The sequence below is a fragment of the Suillus clintonianus genome (assembly GCF_016758775.1).
Source record: "Suillus clintonianus strain FC179 chromosome Unknown DEU56scaffold_99, whole genome shotgun sequence".
Lineage (NCBI taxonomy): Eukaryota > Fungi > Basidiomycota > Agaricomycetes > Boletales > Suillaceae > Suillus > Suillus clintonianus.
In genome coordinates, this window is record NW_024539323.1 from 1 (window position 1) to 23964 (window position 23964).

The 23964-nt window shown below is 47.2% G+C and overlaps 5 protein-coding genes across 5 annotated transcripts; 2 read left to right on the top strand and 3 right to left on the bottom strand.

Moving 5' to 3' along the window:
* Positions 1 to 16: 16 nt before the first annotated feature.
* DEU56DRAFT_759738 (uncharacterized protein) lies at positions 17 to 2147 on the bottom strand (the record flags this gene model as incomplete). Its single annotated transcript, XM_041350349.1, has 13 exons — positions 17 to 162; positions 217 to 310; positions 373 to 441; positions 504 to 645; positions 744 to 822; positions 1022 to 1028; positions 1189 to 1209; positions 1397 to 1486; positions 1583 to 1616; positions 1750 to 1886; positions 1933 to 1957; positions 2019 to 2037; positions 2087 to 2147. Coding segments are annotated over 13 exons (924 nt in total), but the record flags the coding sequence as incomplete, so codon positions are not given.
* Positions 2148 to 3770: 1623 nt separating this feature from the next.
* On the bottom strand, positions 3771 to 7863 carry DEU56DRAFT_744748 (uncharacterized protein; the record flags this gene model as incomplete). Its single annotated transcript, XM_041349101.1, has 10 exons — positions 3771 to 4435; positions 4574 to 4666; positions 4716 to 5172; positions 5227 to 5323; positions 5372 to 5547; positions 5605 to 5734; positions 6472 to 6700; positions 6755 to 6956; positions 7007 to 7521; positions 7581 to 7863. 10 exons carry the CDS (start codon positions 7861 to 7863, stop codon positions 3771 to 3773), a joined length of 2847 nt encoding a protein of 948 aa, XP_041203956.1.
* Positions 7864 to 8036: 173 nt separating this feature from the next.
* On the top strand, positions 8037 to 10599 carry DEU56DRAFT_917080 (uncharacterized protein; the record flags this gene model as incomplete). The annotated part of the gene is made up of 8 exons (XM_041357940.1): positions 8037 to 8422; positions 8475 to 8666; positions 8750 to 9092; positions 9143 to 9409; positions 9465 to 9785; positions 9835 to 10014; positions 10065 to 10208; positions 10258 to 10599. The coding sequence occupies 8 exons, from the start codon at positions 8037 to 8039 to the stop codon at positions 10597 to 10599; spliced, it is 2175 nt and encodes a 724-aa protein (XP_041203957.1).
* Positions 10600 to 13523: 2924 nt separating this feature from the next.
* DEU56DRAFT_904001 (uncharacterized protein) lies at positions 13524 to 15235 on the top strand. The gene is made up of 5 exons (XM_041356656.1): positions 13524 to 13638; positions 13699 to 13858; positions 14188 to 14472; positions 14505 to 14618; positions 14900 to 15235. The coding sequence occupies exons 2-5, from the start codon at positions 13838 to 13840 to the stop codon at positions 14963 to 14965; spliced, it is 486 nt and encodes a 161-aa protein (XP_041203958.1). The 5' UTR covers positions 13524 to 13638; positions 13699 to 13837; the 3' UTR covers positions 14966 to 15235.
* A 1726-nt stretch (positions 15236 to 16961) lies between these two features.
* Positions 16962 to 18092, bottom strand: DEU56DRAFT_917083 (uncharacterized protein; the record flags this gene model as incomplete). Its single annotated transcript, XM_041357941.1, has 7 exons — positions 16962 to 17102; positions 17153 to 17349; positions 17402 to 17616; positions 17665 to 17694; positions 17750 to 17789; positions 17838 to 18002; positions 18056 to 18092. The coding sequence occupies 7 exons, from the start codon at positions 18090 to 18092 to the stop codon at positions 16962 to 16964; spliced, it is 825 nt and encodes a 274-aa protein (XP_041203959.1).
* Between the last annotated feature and the right edge of the window lie 5872 nt (positions 18093 to 23964).

Here is a 23964-nt window from a genome sequence, read left to right on the forward strand (position 1 = left end):
ATCTGCTTCTGGAAACTGGTGGTGGGGCACCGGGACCGCTTCCATAGTCTTCGAAGTGGTACACTTTGGTGGGGATACCACTACTGGGGTGGTATTCCACTTTGATATCGTCAATTTCGTGCTGGGGTGCAGGCGATGCTGTTCCAGATGGTGGCGGATCACCTGTATAGACATAAGTTGAACACATGATGATACAAAGAAATGACGAAAACATACCATCAGAATCGGTTCCGTCCCACATCGGCATCATGTTGGTAGTCCATTTGGTTATCGAAATCGAAATCATCACCCTCCAAACGATTGTCGATAGCTTGCGTCAATGCACGACAGGTCAGTGTTGGTGATCGAGGACAAACGAAAGTGACGGCTTACAAGATGTTGAGCCACTGATGGAAGGACGGACACCAGCAAACACACTACCCTGATGCGCCTGTTCTTGCTCTACAATTAATTAACATTAGTGTAGAATCAAAATGATGCTAGTAATATAGTAATAGACGTACCTTGACGAATGACCCTAGCAAGCTCCAAATCCTCTCTTCTTTGTTCAGAGCGCCTCTGGCAAGCCTTTTCGTGTGTTCGGAATCCTTGGCGATGAAAGGATCGGCCACAATGATCACAGGATCGTTGCAAATCGGCGGGCATCTAATATGATATTGAAACTGGGACACATCAGCGTCAGATTCATCAGAGACAGTGACGAGACTTACATGAATTGTTAGTGAAGATGGGTGTAAAATCACCTCTCAAGACAGCAGATGGTGTGGCACTTTGATTGCGAAGTGCTGGAGGGTGAAGTCGGGTATACAAAGCTTGCAGAATCTGAAATATGTAAGTGATTTGAATCAGCAGACTAATGACATTTAAAAGACGCAGATCTGCCAATGAAATTATACAAATCAGAACTGTAACAAGGAGAACAGACGATACTAACGAGGGCTGAAGTTGTTGGTGAAGGGGTGTTGAGAGGATGGTGCGGTATCTGAATTAACAGCTGGCTACAGCGTTGCAATTGACGTACCGAGGGTCTAGGTCCGGCATCAATATTACAAATCAGTTACAATGATGCAACTCTGGTATAAATATTCCTAATGGGTTTTAAGAATAGAACTTAAGTTTCAATATCGTGACTCGGTATCAATACGGTTGATACCGAGTCTCACAGGCACGCTGTTGCAACCGACTTACGAAATTTCCGACAAAGCTACCCTGCGAACAGCACCAGTCAATGGATGACACTTTCGACTCCAGTCAGCATCAACTGCACGAGCCCAGGTGAGTTATTACCTTACATATCTGGACTCTCTTATGTGGCGTTCCAATATGATGTTACCGCCTTTGGTCCTTGTTAAGAGTCTTGGGATGTAGATGCTTGCGCTAAGGTTCATCAAATCACCATCAAGAATAACAACTGAGGCCTCACACGGTCATAACTGTGCGTCCGACTCTTCTTTTCTCCCATGTCCTCTCTCAACGCTATCTTTATCTGGGGATGGCTTGTATATTCATCAGATATCAATCACAGAATATCAACTACGATGTTTCTGGCTGTGAAAACCGATGCCTGTCACCAGTGACTCACCACCACGTCAACTTCACGACGCAAATCGAAGATTCTGAGCTTACCATTTTGGCATCCTTATAATAGGATAGCCCGATGAGGAAGGCAGAGAGCGGGAAGGTGTGCGTGAAGCAACAAAGGGGCGAGGGCCAGGTTGAGATATGAAACAAGGTAACGACATCACGAACAAATCTTGATGTTCTTCCATCTTTCCGGTATCCAAGTGTTTCGCCCGTGCAAATGCTTCACTACCAACGTCTACCAGAAGTGCGACACCTCTCGCGTTGCCAATCACACACCAATAGGTGCCGGAGAGAACAAGATCCTTTGGTGTTTGTCACCCAAGTCATTCATCTATGATTAAAGCTTACCCCATGAGCTACGGTGTTGGCGATTCTGATGGCAAGGGACAATGAGAAACATCAACACTTTTATAGATAGCTGATACACTGCATACAACCGAGCGATCATGATGACTTGCGTGACGTTTCAGTCAAGTCGATATCCATGAAATATGTAGATCACCACCCAGTGTTGCATCCAGGACCTCATTCGTGCTTGCTAGTGCGTCGTACATCTCGTTCATGATGTGTAACCATCCAGTACTTGTAACGTCGAAGTGAGGGATGGTATCTAAGATCTAATTGTTCGCAGCAAGTGTTTCAGCATGAATTCAAGTAGGAAGGGAAAATGCATCCAGGAATATCGATCGGATCAAAGTCAAGGTGTTCTTGGCATTGCGAGGTTCAGCTTCAGCCCATCAACGACACCATGTATTATATATCAACACAGGCTTGAACAGCGCCCAAGTTGACATCGTGGCAAGCATTTTTTGAAAAGGTCAACAATGGTTTTGGACCCTAGATGCCTGAAATTCACACCACTGACCCAATGCTCATACTTGATTATGCGTAATCACAAACAAGCGAAAATGCACAACCTTTCATCTGATTCATGTACAGTCGAGTAGTACGAATGTGGCCACAAGTACATGCATCCAATCCCCTATCATGGAACACGATCAACGTATGGCGCTTGTGCATGTACAAAGAACACATCACCCGTGGGAATTTGTTATTGATTTCAAGATTCTCAGAGCCAGTACAACAACTACGATTCGGCCGCCACAATTGATGCAGGTTGCGGTGATCAGATCGGCGGCATCGAACCTTGTCTGCTCACTTTCGCATCACTGCCATTTTATTCAAGGCCTGATAGCGTCAATTCACGATATGATATGCATTGGTAGGAACGGATATCTATATCATCCCTCGATCTCATTTTGGTGATCCAAGCGCTGGATGTTTGTATATCTAGCACGAACGACATCGTCGTATGTCTACCAAGTTCCCCGCTCCCTCAAATACATCCTCTAATAGTATGCCCCTAGTCTCAGACGACCCTAGTTATTGGCCACTCATCAACTCTTGGCGTGTTGGCAGCTATTTCGTAGGTTCGTGAAGAGTAGTTAGATGTTGACGATGATGTGTTAATCTACTAGTAACCTTGTCTGCGGTTTCGTAGTTGCCGCCTTTGCTGGAGTGACATATGATTGGGGTGAGCATGATAACCTTACAGAATTTCTGATTTCCTACGCTTATTTACAGCCCTTATGTTCGGACAAGAGGTATGTTGATGCTATGACCGGAGCGGCCATCTCACTAAGAATATTTTGATAGGTTGAACTAATCTGGGTGAGCAGAGCTCCATGTCAGAAGAATGACATTGATTTGCGACAGAGGCAACGTTGGTCCCTTATGACCGTCCTCTATCTGAGTGTATGTATCTTGCCTGTTGTGAAGTTGTGCTGACTTGACAATATCCTAGCTGCGCTATCTTGGACTATTATATGTCATGTATGTTCAGAAGGCTAAACAACTGGTGTTTTGCTGATTGGCCATCTCTCACGCTCAGCATGGACATACCACGTATGTCTTCTCACATTGACATTGTTTGTTTCTCCTGACCTGCAGCATACAGTCAGTGCTCCAACGGTCTCCATCAGTAAAATACCACGGTTCTTAATTTAACTTATTACGAACTTATTTTACTTGGTTTGGCGCCCAAGTGCGTCAAGATGTTTAAGGCTTCGATTTGACTTGGATGGCAACTTGAGTGTCTTACCATCAAGCCGACAAAGACGCTCAGACAATTAAAGTATTTTTAAGACAAATTTTGAACTTAAGCATTGCAAGAAAAAATGAATATATTAAGATGCCAGCTCGAAAGCATGGTGATCAATGAACCGATTTACGTAGAATCCTCGATATACATCCAGAGAATCGTAGAATCGAAGGCCGCGTGGTACGAGCTGAGTACCGAATATTGGGAGTAAGTGAGCACCGCGAATGATACTGTCAATATGGATGATGGACAAATCGCGAGAGCCGTCTTCATTGAAAGACGGTGCCACCATCCACATTCCTGTGAGCTCGTCTCGTTCCTCGGCGATGCGATGGAACCATTGAACGAGGGCACATGGGTATGTGTGACTGTTAGTAAAAGTAAAAGAGAAAAAACAGAATATTCGAACGACATCCATGCTCAACATTCCATCATGCCTATTGTCCGTGTTGACGAAGGCGCAGTCAAAGCGAGCTGGTCCCTTGCGCCACGAAGGCACAACGCGAATGTGCTCACGGCGCATACCAGTGATTCCACTCGGATCACTGGGTGCGATAAATGTTGCAGCGGCTGAATGAAATATCTTGATTGGTCCCGTGTAGGATGGACAGTCGCGAAGGGGGACATCGGCAGAAGAATGGTGGTTGTCCGCGTGTATTTGGTCGTACAGGAAGAGGCGAATGAGGGTCGGGAATGATGGGATGTCAAGTTCGTCTGCGAGATCAGCAACGGTACGGGCGCGTTTTCGTTCTGAACGGTGTGTTAAGAACGAAGGTCACAGTGAGTAGAGGGTTGGATACGCACGAAAGGTCCGTGCTAATTGCACATCAGCAATGACATCCACGTCATCTACAACACCCTGATCCTCAACATCGTCAAAGTCGTCACTCTCGATAGCAAAGGGGTTGCTTCCTGCATGCGCTGGGTTTGGTTGGACCTCTGGGTCTCCATCGTCGTTGTCAATATATGAGGGATTCTCAACTAGAAATTCAGTGAGTAAAATTCAATTAAAATAAAACAGACCACGTACCAAATGAATTGTAGTAGCTGAAGGCACAAGACCCTTTGAGCATGCCGCGTGTTGTGAAATCAACTCTTGCTGCAGCGACTTTGTCCAGGCGCTGATTGGTAAGGAGCATCTGGCTGAGCACGTTGTACTTGCTTGAACGTCGCCATGGTTGCTTTACCGCCTTGATATGTTTTGATTCCGTGATTGACGAGCAGAGGCCGTTCGGAGCACCGAACATTCGGATGAGAAGCTCATAGTGGATGAGAGAGTGTTGTCGGGGTAGGGAAATGTCGAAGCGGACGCCAGTAGTCTGGAAAATAGTCCGGTAAGTATGAAAACGCCCAAGGGCATCTTTCAGCGCTGCGAGAGTGTCGTCCGTCACTACGTTTGCGCGCACGATGTAGCAGAACTCTAGCAAGGCTCGAAATGCCCGAACCATATCATCTGGTACGTGGCCCTCGATTGCTGGTAGATAGACCTAGATAACAGCTGTGTAAATTTGATGAACGTGAGATAGTGAATGAAAATGTACCTTCATCAAAGCTTTGGAGTCGTCACCTGTCCATTGTGAGAATCCACGGCCTTGTGGAAAGCGTCGTAGGCCAGGGAAGGGCGGCGCGGAAGCAATTCTAGTGTATTGTCAGTAATCACAACAGGCAGCGGCAGATTGAAAATACCTTCGGTCAATATCATCTAAAATCGCCTTGGCGCGTGTTTTGCCGTGCGTGAGTTCGAGGTATTGACCCACCCATTCAACAAGGTGGTCCTTGAAGGTTCCTTTGATGAGCTGGTGCAGTATGTCGGGGGCAAGGAGCTCGTGAATGTCGGCACGAGGAAAGTCGTTGGTGAAGGGCTATGAAGTGCAACCGTTAGTTCAACAATGCACAAATGATATGGGGGGAAAACATACCACTAACTCGCCAATGATACCATACTCGTCCCAAAGTATACCAAAATCTATAGAATCCACAAGCGCATCAGTATGTTCGCGTGACCGAGAAACACCTCCTTCATCAAGACTTGAGGGAAATGCAAGGCATCTGTGAATACAAATGAGACTTTGCATAGTAAAACCAGAGAGAACTAAAAGGGGGGAGGGGGAGGAGGGGGGGGGGGGGGGGAACATGGCAGATACATTGAGGACATCGCGTAAAACTTCGAGGAGGATCCCTCTGGGGGTCATGAATGCGGATACGAACAGGCGGTGTCCTGAAGATCCCTGGGGGTCATGAATGCGGATACGAATAGGTGGTGTCCTGATATGAATGCGGATACGAACAGGCAGTGTCCTGAGGATTGCTGGGGGGTCATGAATGCGGATACGAACAGGTGGTGTCCTGATGATCCCTGGGGGTCATGAATGCGGATACGAACAGGCGGTGTCCTGAAGATCCCTGGGGGGTCATGAATGCGGATACGAACAGGCGGTGTCCTGAGGATTGCTGGGGGATCATGAATGCGGATATGAACAGGCGGTGTCCTGAGGATTGCTGGGGGATCATGAATGCGGATATGAACAGGCGGTGTCCTGAGGATTGCTGGGGGATCATGAATGCGGATACGAACAGGCGGTGTCCTGATGATCCCTGGGGGATCATGAATGCGGATACGAACAGGCGGTGTCCTGATGATCCCTGGGGGTCATGAATGCGGATACGAACAGGCGGTGTCCTGAGGATTGCTGGGGGATCATGAATGCGGATACGAACAGGCGATGTCCTGAGATGAATGCGGATACGAACAGGGGATGTCCTGAGGATCTCTGGTAGCCACTTACCTTCCACACCAATCTTTGACCATGCACGCCAATACTACCTGCTCTTCGTAGTCTGCAATGTAGGGTCCAAGGCCATATATAATGCGCCGGTAGTGTCCGTCGCCACACCGTGTGACCTCTGGAGTTGTCATTCCAGGTTTGAGATTGGCGAAGATCCTGGACAATGAGGAGTGAAACAACTGCTTCTTGAATTTGCGGTATCCAAGTTCATCTGTATTTCTTTTTTCCGCTGCATACAACGGTGTAAGCTTCAAAGTAGATTAGGAGAGAATTAGGTACATACTCTTAGGGATCGCCAAAAATCCAACCAGAGCCAATGCGTTGCGATGCGCCCGCCGGACGTTATTGTGAACGTTCCCAATCGAGAGATATAGAGGGTAGTAGTCGTTTTGACCAGTAGCGACAGACACGGTCGTCTTGTCACTGCCTACAATGATGGGAACGAAAGCCGCACCATGCGTTTGTGGGTCCTGTGCGATTTGGTCCTGTACCTGACATCAATATGAGAATATACTAACAAACACAAAATACGTACTGCTTGCTGCCAGGCCCAGTCTCCTGACATGAAATCCTTATAGCGGCGTTGCTCATCCTTCTCCTGAAATTCACGGTAGGGCATATAATCAATTCCACCTTTGAAATCTGGATTTGCGAGCATGTTCTTGACGACGGTATGAGGGTCCCGGAACCAAACCTCGTGCGACTGTTCCATCCAAAGTGGACACTCTCCAGCAGGTTTATCGCCATTGTACTTCAGGGAGAAGCTTTCCCATGCGACATCGCCTAGCGGTGTTGCATCGATAGTATTGTACAGGTCCTTGTAGTCGGCAAATGGTGGATTGTCGCGATGAACAGCGAGAGTGATTCCCCACAAGTAGAGAATCTTGTTTATATCACCAGCGGACATCTGGTTTTCAGTGTACATGAAATCTGCGCACTCAAATTCCAGTCGGTTGCGATACGGAGTCCAGTCGTCAGGACTTTTTGCTGTGTATGGTGGAGGAGGAGTGCCAGGGTCAACAAAGTTGCCATTCTCATCACAAATACGACCTGTGGGTATAGGTTTCAATCAGAGACAAGCCGGCACCGCAGCACAACTATTGACTTACCAGTCAGCGTCTCGTGATAATCACGAATAAGTCCATGCTTCGACTCCCAGAGCTCATTGTTGGTGCGTCTGGGAGCTTCTTCATCTTCAATTTCTTCAACAGAGGCGTGTTGTGTGCGTTGTGATCCAGGATGGGTAAACGAGTGGCTATGGGCCGAGCTTTGATGAAGTTTCAGCCCAGAGGAATTTTTCAACCAGCGTTTGCAGCCTGGGTAGGGACACTGGATGCGGCGGGCGCTAAACGCTCGTCGTTTGAGCTGCGCATGAGGGATCTCGTCTGGCATGATGGATGGGAGGCTAACTGAAAAGCGCAAACCATTAGCAAACACACTAGGGAGAATGTAATGTAATACATACAAAACAGGGTGTGCGACACGTAACTTAGAGTTTCAAAGTCCATAGTGACCGCTCAACCTTACACCAAATTTTCTCCTCCACAAGCCCGACCGTTCAAACAATGGTGCGCCCAAACACTCGTCCTAAAAATGCGAACCAGCATCCTGGTGAGATCCTCCTCCAAAACAAGAGGAAAAGGCGCACTGCTCGTCAAATCCAGGAAGACAACGACCAAGCCGAGCATGAGCGGCAGGAGAAAGAAGCCGCTGATCAACGCACCACCGAGAAGATTGCGTCTATTGAAGACAAGAAGGCATTGAAGGACTTGAAGATCCTTTTGCATGCGCCAAAGCCTCGGCCTCGGGCGCGTCCTGTGTCGAAGTCGAAGGTGAGCCAGCCGAACATTGAGGATGACGAGGAGATTGTAGAAGCAGCTGAGATGGGGGATGTCGAAATGGAGGACGTTGCTGCAGGCGATAATGATGGAGATAAGGACTTTCAACCAAGGTAAGGTTCCAGGAGACTCACCATACACAGAGACTGACTATGTTGTATCCAGTGAGGAGGAGAATGAAGAGGTGCAGCCGAGGAATAAGCGTGTCCAGAAGACAGCATATCGCGAGGCTGTCCATGCTGAGCGAAGTGTTAATAATACAGGCATCAACATGACTCACAATCAGAATTCGAAGGTCGATATATCAGATCAGGCTGATCCAACGGCACGTGGTGACCAGAAAGGCAAGAAAGGAGTGTAAGTCGATTATTGTTCCCATCTGCCATGTTGTTACTCACCGAAACGACTCTTTTTCATCTCGATCACCTCAATCGATTCAGTGTGGATGTCTGCGCCGCCAAGGACGACTATGCGGGGATGGGGAAAACAAAGGACTGGGCTGAGAAACTTGCAACAAGCAAGTTGCTCCGCCCTCAACTTGAAAGCCTTCGCACTGAATCACACAGACGGGTGTCTTCAATCACCACCTCAACTGCTGTTTCAAGGATCTCGAAAGTCACTAGCGCCAGGGCTAATCCCACTGGCAGCCCGCACCCCACAAACAATGTTCAAGGCAATCTCGAAGAACCTACCACAGCGTTTCTGGACGAGGACGATTCACTTGAGCGTGAGGCTGCTTTCAAGGCTACCAAAAAGCCTGGTGCCAGGCATACGACTTCTGCGGTATTTCTTTCATTTTTCATGCATTTGCATCACACTCACTCCCCACTCAGGATATATTGGAAGTCAGTGATAACAGTTTATCACCGCCTCCATTGCGACCAAAGAAACGCTCACCAATAATGGCAAGGACCGAGTCCTTATCCTCCCCCCCTCCTCGTGCCCCCCCTTCTACGCAACCATCCAGAGCCACCGCCAGGTTCATCCCGACTGAGCCCGTTACTGACTTGTCAACGGACATTGACTTTGGCGAGAGCGAGGACACATCACCGCCCCCTGCTCCTGTATCAGCAAAAGGCACCAAACGCCTAACAACTTCAGTAAGCCGGTACTTATTTTGTGATACCCTTCTCATTTTCTCTCCGCTAAACATAGACCGGCGTCAGCATCAATAGCCAACCCCCCCCTTCGAAACGAGCAAAGACAGAGCCGCAGAGCAAGAGTGTCACGTCACGCCGCGATGGCAGTGGCGCCAATCACCGGTACCAGAACGATGACCTTCCTGAGAGATGCCAGGATGGTAATACCTGGCGCCGGGTGTTCATACCAACTGTCGCACACTGGGCTGGTGGAGAAGTTGAGCCTTGGGGTCCTGAAGACGAAGATTTAAGGGACGCCATGCAGGAGATCTGGAACTACATATACCGGGGTAAGATTCAGCACGAGATCTCTAGATCTGGTGCCGTTTTAAAAGTGGTAAGTCTATAGTTGTTTTTCAGTCATTCAGATGTTAACCAACATTTAGGCCAAACAACGCCTTATGGAATGGCGTGGAGGGTTCGGTATCGCAGCATGCTCCATCCTCACTGCATTTTTTGCGCAGGACGCTGATTTTTTGGATCCTGCGGCTCGCGAGGACTTTTCAAGGGCCATGCTGAAGCATAACCGGTTCATTTTCAGGGATAATTCAGGACTCATTCCCAAGGTAAGTGGCTATAATAATTACTATGAAACCATCTAATTATTTGTTCAAAGGACTGGACGGGTATGTGGAGATCCCCCTTCGTACTTCAGACATTCGCATCACACCTCAATTTCACCTTCGGCCGTGTTGAAGTCCCCAACCTTGACACCGAGAGCATTAGTGCGCGGGCTGCATTTGCCCTCGCCGTTACTGCTGTAAGTCATTCGATTTCTACCGTTCATTGTCTAAAAATAATATTTTCAGGTTTATCGTACTCTTCAGCTCATCATTGATGGGAACCTCACCTTCGAAGTCATTCAAGAATCCCGCGGCAAACGCAAAGGTGCGAAGACCGACGGCGGCGATATCTGGACCCCCATCATCACGAAGGGCGAGCAGTTTGCTTTCAGCAAACCTATCTGGGGGCACATGACCGTCAAACTCATGGGCCCCATCGTGGCGCTTTCCGACAATGCCTTCGCGAGCATTGTTGGGGAGGCACAACAGTATGCGAAGCACGCGAAAAGCATCGGGAACTCGAGGACTACCACCAGTGAAGCGCCTGACGAGGATGATGTATTTGCTGACCTCTTTGCATTCCGTTGAAGCCGCTCGGCGCTGTTTTTTTTTGTCGCTCATTATATCCACGTCCCATGCTCCCCGCCGTCGCCTATTTTATTTTTATCATCTGTCTCTGATCGCATCTTGTTGGCCTTGCATACTTAGAGCTTATTTTGTCTTACTGTATAAATTTAAGTAAATTCAAGTTCTATTAAGTCTTTTGTTGGTGTAAGACGAGAGGCTTATGTTAAGATTAAGGTCTTTGAGAAAGACCGACTTATATTGACTTGGCCGCAAATTTAAGCTCATTAAGTAAATTTAAGAACCGTGGTATTTTACTGATGTCATTGACAGATACAGTGAGTCTTCGGCACCGATACCTGTTATTCCGCTCCAATTAACCATGACGCCCTGTAGGGGTGAGTGTAATTCTTGACCAGCTTCTTCATTCACTATCATGACTACTATAGATGTAAAGTCTGTTGGGAGTGTGTGATCCACCCGAAGCTGATTACTAACTGGATTCCTCAGGCCAGATAGTGTACCTCGTGTGGGAATGGATGAATGCTGTGGCATTTCCAATACTATATGGTGAGTCAGTTGCAAGACCTGTGATAATGACTTGACTGAAATATGTTGCAAGTCATCATGATCATTCGGTTACATGCCATGTACCAACGATCCAGAAAGATCCTGATATTTCTCGTCGTCGTGTTCTTGGCTGTCAACATTCCTAACGGAGTGGTCATTGTAATGACAACCAGGGATATTTCAGGGGGTATACTTAATTTTGAATAAAAAAATGTGCATGGGGCTCATTGATGACCATCAGAGGAACTCCTTCTCTCCGGCACCTATCAGTGCGCGATTGCCAACTATGTGAGTAACCCGGATATCATACATCTGGGTACCATTAGTTGGATACTCGACACTGTCTGGGAGGTCCTCGCACTGTGTCTTGCAGTCTGGATTGCTGTCAAACACTTCCGTGAACTGCGACAATATTCGGCAGGAGGGATTATTGGGGACTGTTTTATGGTGTTGATCAAAACTCACGTGCTTTACTTTGCGAGGTGAGCTCATTGTGAATATGTTCCATTTTCCACTGAATGATTGAACGTGCTAGCTTTGTCGTTGTTTTTTGCTTCAACCTCATTGTTGATTTGTCTCCAGCGATCTCAACGGTATGCTAATCTTCCACTGACCTCTGAATGCGACCGCGGTCCATCATTTCTATAGGACCTATTTTCCCTGGAAATTCAGACTGTTCTCGGTGTTATTCAGATTTTTACAGTCATACAGTTCTTTGTGCTGGGACCACGCCTGATCCTTGGCGTTCGAGAATATCACGCTCAGCTCGTGGCCAACTCCGACGCAGCAACTGACATGATCTCAATCGCTTTCCAGGAGCGCGTGCATATATCGACTGGCAGTGGTGTGTAGCACGGGAGGTCCCCGATGAAGTCAACGGTAGTCTGGTGGTCTGCAAGGACCAGGGGAATTTGCTTTTTCTTGATTTTCAAGTTTGGTCGTGGTACTTATTTATTTAGTGTTGCAAAGTGGATTTCAAAGAGACATAGGTCTTCGCAAATATGTCGTCGTATCATGTGTTCAAGTTATTTGTTCTGAAGAACGTTGAAAGAGACAGGACGAGGTGTTGACTCAGACCGGGATAATCATTATGGAGTACAAGAAATCAACGTGGTATAGACATTGATCTTTGAGTGCGCATGTGGTTGAACATTGAAAATATTCGAATGCGTAGTACTGCTGAGGATATCTGAAATTTAAGAAAGTGTTGAATAAAATTTTAGTGATGTTCCGGCCCGGCTTGGCCCAAAAGCCACGGCTTTGGCCTGGCTTTAGACGGCTCTGGCCTGCAAAAAATCAAAGCCGGGCCAAAGCCGCAAATGACGGCTGGCTTTGGCCTGGCTCTGGCCTGAGCCGCGGCTCGAGTAGGGAATTTACAATTCTGACAAGACTCACCTGCCAGTGCGCGCCTCAGAATGCAAATCGCGACGATTCACTCTCGCTTCGGGCACAAAATGCTGACGGACGAGGTTTTCAGTCATCCGGATCAGATGGGCTCGCGTTTCATTATGGGTTTTTTTCGCTGCGTGAGAGACTCAGAGAGAGGAGGGTAGTCGTCTCGTAAATATGATTCTTCAAGTGATTTTTTGACGTCGAGGCCTGCGAGTGTCAAAAGCGCACCATTTCGAAGGCAAGGAAGCCGACGATATCGACGGTGTCGTCGTTAGCTTTGAGGTCCAGGTGTGGGGGAAGGTTGAGAAAGTCGCGGAAGCGCTTGGCTAGTCGTTTGTCACATCAATAAGATTTGAGTTACCTAGTTCATGAAACGGCTTTACCTTTTCGATATGTAAATGATGCTTGTCTACAATCTAAATAATGTGATAGTAATCTTTTGCGCCTTAGTCGTTAGTTTGTCTGCGCAGATGTCAGCAGACCAACAGCACACGTGGAATGTTAGTGCAAGCTTGAGACGGTGCAAAATGTAACAGCTTGTAAGACTCACAAAAGCTCTTGGTCTCCGAATAATTTTGGATAAAATGGGTGCATTCACGGGTCTGCTGAGAGATCTGTCCAAGGATAATGCGCATCGACAAGATTTGGTGAAGCATCTCATCTTGTGTCACGAAGCTGTAGAGTTTCTGTCCAGAGATACAATTGAGCGCGTGAATTAAAATGAACGAAGAGGCGAGAGAATTGAAGCTATGTACCTTGGTAGCATCTGGACTATATTAGGTAGCATGCCTGAATCTGCCACAGAAAAACTCACTTTTGTATTGGCGAAAGTCAAGTTTGAGAACAAAATTTTATGTCGGAAGTTCGTTGTTGTTGTTGTTGTTGATAGTACATAGGGTAGCCCTAGAGCCGTGGCCCAGGCCGTCGGCTTTGGCTTTCCAGAATTCCAGGCCGGGCCAAAGCCATGATCAAGCCGTCACTTTGGCCCGGCTTGGCCTGGCCTAATTGGGCCCGGCTTGGCTCGGCCCACGGCTTGAAGCCGGGCCATGCACATCACTAGTTGAATTCCCATAGCGCAGATCATAATTTGACACTCGAGAGGCGAGTTATTGCATTTAACTCGTTCATTTATTTGCGTTCTCATTCACATCACATACCTAGCCTATACAAACTAACAACGGCTATTATAGATCAAGACATCGAATCGTACCCGTGCATGAGATTATAATGCAGGCGAGCACCTAGCAAGCTACATAACTCCCCCGCCGCCCATTCAAAACATCGATACGTCAACTGCAAGATGTATAACGAATTTAGTGTGGTGCGTTTGAGAATCAGTTTTCGTCAGTCGTTCTAGGCCAACCCTAGGCCCTTACCATATCTTTCGCATTTACGCCCGAAGCCCTAGGCCGAGTCAGTAAGGCGGAGACGCTGCCGATATTCATTCGGAAGCCCCGACTCGTGTTTCGTACCCAGATCCTTGTGTACAGAAATAAAAGGGGCTGTCGTGCATGAGCATCTGGGGATGCGAGGAGCGACCACGATGATTCCCTCGTACGAGGCTAGAATCTTCGCACGTCGAGAACGCGTGTTGTTCCTCTTCGTCAAAGGAGACAGATAGGGAAGACATGTGTCCCTTGCGGAATTTAGGTTGCTTGGTGGACGTGGCTGCTTGGTAGCACTCGAGGTTTGGATGGAGGTATCTTTGGTGGGGAGACCACGGATAGAGTAGGGATTGGGGATTTTGACTTGCTCGTTGGAGGTATCATTGCAGTAGCGGGCTGCGTAGGGGCTTTCTTCACCTTTACACCAACAGTAGGGCCTAGGACTAGGTCGGCATGCCCTCCGCTACGGCGAAATTCTGAAGCCTTGAACAGATTCTCACTGTCACCTTCGGCGTCCACGCGCATGTCGCAGGAACTTGCGAGGGTCAAAGTGAATGACTTGCACAGAGAATACGGACGCAGAGGCTAGATGCGGAAACGGAAGAATCAAAGGTGGAATTCGAATTCGAGGACCGGGTGGACTTGCGAGTGTTGCTCTGTCAGGCGTTGAGCGTCGATAAACTGGAAGCAGAGGGAGTAAGTGAATGTTCCGTGGAACGACATAGGTGAGAAAGATGCAAGTAACCTAACCGAGTCTTCCTTCCGCTCTACGCTAAAGTTGTCAAAGTCGTAGTTTGAACCGATTGTTGGTCGCTTTCCGAATTGCATCAAGGTAGTATCGCATGGGCGTCCCGATCAACAGGTGCTGTGTGTCATGAAGATACAATTCTGTTGTTTGTGTATGAAGCGCGGACGGTTCGATATGGTGCTGGATCTGTTCAACTATTTTTACACACAATATGCACACATACATAAAGGATTTACACAACACAGAGTCGCGTACCGTTGCCGAGATGTATCAGGATGCTTTGGAATTAGCGTGACTTCCCGTTTTGGTAACACCGCACGACGACAAAATGCTCGAGCTCGATGTTGAGGACAGCGAGCTCAAATAGTTGCCTAATCCTTCACCCTTTTCACTAGTTCTTTTGAGGGAAAAAAAATCACCTGTAGCTTAACTATGCTTACTTTTGGACAACACAACCCTCCTTCCCCACCTTCTCCTCCCCCCACCCTGACCGCTTTTCTGGTATTTTCTGGACTCTAATTGAATATTTCTGGCTTTGTAGAAGTTCTAATATATTTATACAATAAATACATCATTAATTGAGCCCATAATAAGCCCCTCAGAGCGCCCAGTATAAATACATGACAGGAATGGGTGAATATTGTAAGTATGGAAGATTTATGGGCATAGTTAATTAGCTACAGTTGATTTTTTTTCCCTCAAAAGAACTAGTGAAAAGGGTGAAGGATTAGGCAACTATTTGAGCTCGCTGTCCTCAACATCGAGCTCGAGCATTTTGTCGTCGTGCGGTGTTACCAAAACGGGAAGTCACGCTACTCCCAATGCATCCTGATACATCTCGGCAACGGTACGCGACCCTGTGTTGTGTAAATCCTTTGTGTATGTGTGCATATTGTGTGTATAAATAGTTGAACAGATCCAGCGCCATAGTTCGAAGGGATCAAACTTACGCATGCATCAAGGGAACGTTCAAATCCAAAAAAGACGCTTATTGGCATGGTCGACTCCAATGAGCAAGTCTTCGGGCCGCAACTCGCTCAACGTAAGTAATTCGGTCCTCTTCATCATGTGACTATTATCTTGGCATCACTCCAAGTGGTGAGCTTGTTTATTAGGGTTCCATGACTAGGCATTGTTACACAGAGGATTGGGTTCATATGTTTGCCCACGGTGACTTCAACACGCGTTATATTTGACGATAACTGCTATCATTGCGTCTCCAAGTCATCTTACTTACCTCCATGTTACATGCAAGCGTCATTGGCTCACCATGCAGAGAACCTTCACAGTGTGTCTCATTCGAAAAATCCCCAAAACATGACATTGTAGCGCCTAGAGGACGAAGAACACCGAGAGAATTATGGGCCTGGGCGGAGTCAACTTCCATCGACCTCAGGCTGTAAATTGAAGGAGTCGGGAGGTTGAATGATAGTGTTGTCCTGGGGAGCGCCAGCGAGGAGAGAAAAGTCAGAGTCAAAGTGCTAGACCAGGGCACCTTCCACTGCGGCCGGAGGTACAATTTCTCGTCGTCGTACTATGTATGACTCATACTTTGTGCTTCAGGCATTCGCCCTCCTCATCTTCGAACACCTGCAGAGCATCCATCTCCCCATGTACTACCTCGCTGCAGAACCTCGCCAACTCACTGTCCGAAGTTCTGACAAAAAGCTTCTGCATTCTCGAGTCCATTCCTCCTGAACGCGCAGCATGCCGGACAAGTTTCCAATGGATATCAGACAACTCTGTTTGCGGATCACTAATGTGATATGCAAGCTTCGATCGAGTCAATCGAGGGTGAGTGCATTAACTTTTGATTTCATCCAAATTAAAAACTTACTTCGGTCAATCAAACTAGGAACAGATATCGTCCCTACGACTGGCTAGAGGAGACTAATTCTAGCCATAAAAGCCCCAGATGGGGTGTATCTAGTACGACCGCCATCGTGATACGTCTACCAAGTTCGCCGCTCTCCCTCGAAATAGTATGCCCCTAGTCTCCGATGTGATCCCAAATGGAGGCCGTTATTCAATGCAAACTGTATTTCCAGCTTTCAGCCACGACTATAGTTCAACCGCCTTTCCATTTTCCATTTTTTCCAGCTACCTTGTAGGTCCGTGGATAGCTAATGATGGTGACTGCGGTTTCGCAGTTGCCGCCTCTTAGTGCTGCACTGAATCATGGGTGAGCAAGTTAGTATTTTCGGACGAGCCGTACACCTTGAGGTTGATCGCCTCTACCGAGACTTAACACTCTTTGATTGATATAGGTATTGTTACAATTTCCGCTGGGACTACTCCTCGGCTCTTCCAAATTCTATACTAGTAGATCTCAATTCCAACGCTGATTGCGAGATCGCATCTTCATCTGCGAGCATGCGCAAGCAGAATGTGACAACCACGCTTAAGTTTGCGATGATTAGAGACACAGATGCCTACACGGGGATAAATGAGCCTGTCTGAGCACTGAGCGTTGATACTATACCTCGAACATGGCAGCCACTGCCTCCTTTAGCTCTCCATCGGTAAAGACGTAATATGCATGGACAAGACTGACGACTGTGATGATTGCTGATGTGGAGAAGATGCAGATCACCCGGATTCTTTGCGACGGCGTCAATGTGGCTTTGTGAATGAGAAGAAATGGAGCCAAGATAAGAACAGTGTCCCCTAGAACGTCGGCTGAAAAAAAGATCAGAAAACTGATGGTTTGTATCGAATGAGCTCGACCTACTGACGATCTGTGCTATCGCAACGTTTCTGCCGAGATTGCACTGCGGACGCGGTTGCTTTTTCCAGCTGGGATCAGATTCACAAGTCCACCACACTTGTGCGAAAAGTACAGCCCATACCACGCCGAAGATGATCGCGATGCAGACAAGTATCCTCCTTTGGGTCCCATAGTACGCAAGTCGCACGACTGTAAACAAAATGGATAACCGGGAACACCTGTGCGCATATGTCAGTTGTGTCCTCGACATACTCACAGCCTCTCACCAAACAACCCCGTAAAAGCATTGTGCTAGCCTAATGTGCGCAGCTGTAGTGTCTCTCAAACACCACGATGTAGTGGGGAACGCACGTGTAATACAGTGCTACCTTTGCCCATTGAGGGTGAAATACTGTGTGTCTTCAGAACGGCGTATGTTAATGACATGCAGTAAACCCACTGTAGCCTTTCAGATACAAAGCACTACAAATCATTAGGCCGATATTGAATATCATGGCGCAGGCTGCCCATGCATCATCGATCCACAGAATTCCTCGCCGCTTGCGGATAAACAAGCGGAAGGACGTGACGACGGTCGCCACAATGGGCAGAACATAGTTGACAACTTCGAACAAGCGTCAATCATAACGCAGCATCGAAGTCGACGAGAATTCTCACCTTGCGTCTGAGCGAGAGTCGGGCCTGAAGACGACATCGGGTCGAGGAAGATTTACCCATCCATTCCTCTCAGAACATATGTTTTGTCTTACCGGAACCCCTGTTTCGATTATATTGTCTGCTTCTTTCTCGAGATATATGAGAGAAAATATGTTCCAATTGGCCACCCAGTTGGTTCAGAAAACAATGGAAAGACCGCCTGCTGTCAAGGCCTCTGCCCCACTTTGCTTCATGGAGCCTTTACTCGGAGCCGCTGAAAAGTTTTTGCCCCAACGTCGTGCCTCGATCACACCGAAACATAGGGGCCAAGTCACATCAGATAAAATAATTCCTAACCGTGACACAAAAAAAATTAAAGTGTAATTGGCTAATTGCGCTCACTTGGAAATATGCCCAGTGGGTCAAGGTGCCACGCGTATGTTTGAAGTGCTGGAAATTTCAGATGTTAATGAAATTGAAGAAATACTCTGGCCCGGGATTTTTAACTCGTCAACACAACAGTTTAAGCTTTTAAGGTTTCCGCAACAAGGTAGACGTGGAACGGTAGACTCAGAAGCACACCCAACTTGCTTTTCGGTCCAATAATGAGCCAAGGGTCAAAACAAAAGCTGTACACACCCTCTGAGATCGATACAGAACGGTCATGAGCGACCAAGGTTGCCTGTGCCGCGAATGAATCACATTCTTCACGTTTTTTCTTGATGAGGGACTCTGCTCACCTAGATCAGTTCGACCTAAGAAACCATCGTTAACGAGCTGGATTTTCCGGTGTCTTAGACTTATACCTCTTATTAATCTTGAACCAGACCCGGTCAGTGACTCAGTCACTGACTCACTGGGTCTGTCTTTAGTTGTCAAGGCTGCTTCGGATTCTTCCGCGCCAAAGTGTTGTTTTCAACTCCGCATTGGCTGACATAACTTTTTGTCATTTTGTCCGAACTTGTCGAACCGTTCTTGAATACATATCTTGCTCACCCCAATCGTACATCGCCCCAACTGAGGCAAGTTGACCGCGAAACTGCGATCGAGGTTAGATCGACACACGCCATCTTGCGGCCTTCTTTCACTAGCTCTCCACGAACATTGCTGGATCGGAACGTTTGAACACCGCAAACGATTGAAGAACTGTTCGACAACTTGTTTCTCATGTCATTCTTGAGATGATGTTGCTACACTTGTGTCAGGTAAAGACTTCCATCAGTGTGATTAAGTAGTTCGTTGATGTGACAAACCCTGCCGAATTTTCGACAATTCTCACAAACACTGGGCCACACTCTATCCTGGTCACTGGAGGCCTGAGTACTCAAAGCCAGAGCTGTACGCTCCTGCAGGATCACCCAACAAGGTCACGTTGTGTTAGCATGACGCTAGACTATAAAATTTGGGCGCAAGATTTGGGGTGCGCCTGGCTAACTTCTGGACGCCCAAGTTTTGAAGCTGGCCTTACTATTAGCGCCATGCATGTGCAAGCATAACGCACGTAGGGAACACTGGGTCTGGCGTTTCTACCATCGTCCATTGTCTTATGTGGCGGTCGGACTTGGACTGAAGAATAGATACGCGAAATTGAATGTAAGTTACGGTGCCATCTGCCGTGTCGAGCAGCATAATATTGCCCAGTGTTGTATAAATTAATCCTCGAACGGTGAAGCAGACATTCCGGACTATCATTTGTGTGGGGAGACGACAGAGTTCCTCACGATCTAGACTTGCTATACTATGAATTTGTGGATGACGATGTCACGACACAGGAAAGAAGAAACAAGTGTCTTTCAAGCAAGGTCGCGAAGCTTCCAAATGATTTCAGCTTACCGCTCGTCCGACTCGCTGGGAGTGATGCATTGATTCAACGAGATCTGTATCAGTTTGTCTAAACACACTGCTCTTTTGGATATACTTTGGAACATTAAATAATGAGTATAGCGACAAAACTTGGAACAAAAACGTAGTGAAGCAGCAGTGTATGGGCCGATTTGTCCAGACCCACTTCTCGGACAAATCTTCGGAACATAACTACTTCAATAAATAAGTGCAGAGACAAAAATTGAAAGCAAAAGAAATCCTCCCCGCTCCCCGCACAGCGCCTGACCAGGAATACCCGACCAGTGGTAATTGCCTCGAGCATTTCCCGTCCTACACACTGCTGCTAGTTGATACATGCACGCGTTCTTGGAAAGCAATTGAAGAAGTCATGCCGGTTGCTGCGTTGGAGTCGGCCACGAGCTTGGCGTTATATTCTCGGATGCCGAGGATCAGGCGTGGTCCCAGCACAAACATCTGCACGACCGCAAAAATTTCAAGCAAACCATAATAAATCTGGGGTGCCATGGAATATGGGTCCTGTAGAAATGATGAACCGTTGCATGCAGAGGTCATCAACAGAATGGCATACTGCTAAAAACGTTGGAGAGAAGTTTGCGCCGATCGTGAAGCAAGATACAAAAACAAAGCTAAGAGGTGTAGAACTTCAGCAGAAGAAGGACACATTGGCATTATGAGCTCACCTAGAAAAGTAAACCACGTGAGATTTTATCAACACCGTGAAGAAGTTGGCAATCCCCCCTGCCGACTGTCGTCGCAATTCACGGAAGTGTTTTACAGCAATCCAAATTGCGAGACATAGTGCGAGGACCTCCCATACAGTACCGAATATCCAAGTAATGGAAGTAAATTGGCCATCTCCGTTAACATGACACTGGTAGGTGCCAGAGAGAATGGACTCCTCTGGTATTCGTCAACGAGCCTGGTGCACACAAGTCTTTCATGTATAATCAAGCTTACCTGCTGAACTATACATTGTTATCATGACATTGACTACTCCGGCGGTGACGGTGGCAGTCAGGAAGACTACGAGGAGAAGTATAAGCACCTTTCTGGATCGTTGATACATGGCGTGTAACCGAGTGAGCATGATGACTTGAGTGATGTTTCTGTCAAGTCAATATCGCTGACACATTGCAGCTGCGTTGCGTACCGCCCAGTATTGCATTGACGACGACACCCACCCAATTTTGTGATGTGTATACAATCAGGCCTGGAAAATCCAGGTGGTGATAAACCTCGGAGCATCACGCACTAAAAAGAAACTCACAGCTGTGACAGTCGTTATATTGCATCAGCCGGTCATGAATCAGACTCACCCCTTCATGGAGTGCAGTTGATTACGATGGGAATGACAAGCATTAGATCAGAATACTAACCGAATCTGTCAGCGGTATTGTCGGAACATTCACTGTATGCTGCCAGTCAGGGCCCCCAGAAACAAATATAGTGTATATCAGAAAACATACCTAGAATCTGGAGGCTGATTGTGGGAGATTATTAATCAGTGCAGTGCCAATTACTTAGCATTCCAAACATACACAGCATATGATATTCCAAGGTAGCGCGTCTAGCATAATTTCAAGTCAGCCCGACTTACCGACTACACAAGCTACGTACACTCAGATACAGAGCGGTCATGAGTGACCAGCGTTGCCTCTGCCACAAATTCATTGCATCTTCATATCGTTCTTACGACGTGTGAATCTGCTCACCCAAACAAGTTCAATCTATACAAACCATTCTGAGTGATATGGATGCTCCGACAATGATATCAACATACCTCTCGGCCAAAAGTCAGGGCTACAGAAACCATAAGAACATGAGCCATTCTTGATAACCATCTTGCTCACCCCAATCGTACATGACCCCAGCTGAAGCAGCAACTGTGAAACATTATATCAAGAATCTGCGCGATTGTTCAACTGGCTCTCCACGAACCATAAAAATAGCTGGAAATGCGCCACGTGTCAATGGCTGGCCAGAAACTAGTATCATTTGAGACTAGAGTCATCTTGTTAGAGGATGGGTGTGAGGGAGCGGCAAACCTGGTGGATGTATGAAGATAGTGTTCACATTAGTTATACCACCATGCAGTGCTTTTATCACCGAAATGAGCATCATGGGGGCGATATCCGTTACTGCATTGAATAGCCGAAGGACATATTTTTGCATGAGGCCAAGCAGAAAGGGGACACTCGATCTGGGGTCCCTTGATTGAATCATCATATAATGTTGGCTGAGCTACAAACCAGTCACATGCGCAGAACCGTAAAAGTTCGAAGAACTGTCCATCATTTTGGCGACTCGCTTCTGTTCTCCAGATATATGCTTTCTACCGATACGTCGATTCAAGATTTCATGATATCACTGACAAGTAAAATGGAAAAGTTGAGCCTAGGTGTGATGTCACGGTCGAACAGCTTCTTGCATCACATTGTGACCACCGGGCGTGGGGGGGGCGTAACGGCTGCTCTGAGTCCATTGATTATATTATGTCTGCATGACGCTAGAAAGTTGAGGCATCAAACATAGGTCTAGACGAAACAAACGATGTAACTCACATGTCCTACCTGGCCTGCCATCCCCTAGAAAGTAAGCGCATCTCTCAACACCTAATCTCCATCCGCATCCTCTCATGCGCACCTTCTTGCTCTCTGCCTCGGCCATCGGGCCATCATATCATGAGGATGCTAGAAATAGTAAGTGTAGAACTTGATTCAAAAATACTACAGTCTATGGAAGACAGGACTGCCGCGCTCCGTTACATAGCGTGACCACACTCATATTAGGCAGGTGTGATGCAGGGACTCCGTGCACCTCTGGCAGCTTTGTTTTTTCTAATAAATATGTGAACAAGTGCGGCCAAGTGTCATTCAACCGGACAACAAAAACAGTAACACAAAAAAGACAAACTCCACAGTAAGTTATGCCTCCTCCTCTATGATTGGAGCTGTAGGCAGTAAGTGTGCACCTGGTTCGTCCAACTCAGCTAGTTCATCCAGCCGGTGATGATCAGATGCATCTAATGTGCGGTAATTTAGCGCAAACTTTATTCAAACTGAGAAAACGTACCAATTGGACCCAAGTTGTCGAGGTATGATGAGTCCATGTCGGTGTGTTGAAAGAGGTATCCAGATGAACCTGCGTTGTATAGGAACAACTCATACCGCCGGCGTTGACGGACGTCCCTATAGACTGTAATCCAGAGGTGTGGACGGCCGGGGCTCGAGCCTCGATATTAACATTCAACTATGACTCGCTCTACGAGAGGAAAGGCGAGTCACGTCAGGCTCTGATGTCACCTCAATTGCGCTAAAGGACTTCTGGTCGAAAGTGCTTAGACAGTGGCACTGACACGTAGGAGGTACGATCCGAGGTCTTACTTGTGCCAGATCGACGTGAGGGCCATCAGAGAACCGGTGAGACTCAGATATTAGTCGATATTCCCAGATTTTGTACCTATGTCCTGTACATGACGTTATAAAACAATATAAAGCAATATAAAGCAATATAAAGTGATGTAAAGCAATATATAGGTCCGAATCGAGCATGGATTGGGGTGATTACATTGCTTTATATTGCTTTATATTACTTTGTATCACTTTGTATCGTAATATACAGGAAAGAAGCATTGGGCTTACAAAATCTGACAATATCGACTAATATCTGAGTCTCACCGGTTCTCTGATGCGTACTGCTCAAATACATCACATTGTGACCACCACAACCTCCTTATCTTGACGCTCACCGACAGATTTGGGGCATAAAAAGGCGCCTGAAATACAGCGTGCACAGCCCACCATCTCTTCATCACTTCCACCATCTCTCCGCGCCCTCGACTATTCATTGTGCGCATTATTGAAGTTTTCCTGGCTGTCCACCCGTCCGTGAAGCACGGCATCGTTTCAAACTTTGTCAATCATTGTCATGCTCCGCGGAGAGGTCGAGTCAAACACATCAACAAGACGGAGAGATGGAGAACGAGGGGTGATGCTGGACTCACTGGCAATTGGCGCACTTCTTCGGACGCGCACGAAAGATCCGCCACCATATGGCGCACAGCACCGCCAAGATGCACTCTGGAA

Bases quoted from the DNA above. Each gene is read 5' to 3' on its own strand.
- DEU56DRAFT_904001 (XM_041356656.1), top strand. From the start codon at position 13,838: ATGTATAACGAATTTAGTGTG. The intron at 13,859-14,187 runs GTGCGTTTGAGA...TGCGGAATTTAG, and splicing joins TGTATAACGAATTTAGTGTG to GTTGCTTGGTGGACGTGGCT. The intron at 14,473-14,504 runs GTGAATGACTTG...ATACGGACGCAG, and splicing joins AGGAACTTGCGAGGGTCAAA to AGGCTAGATGCGGAAACGGA.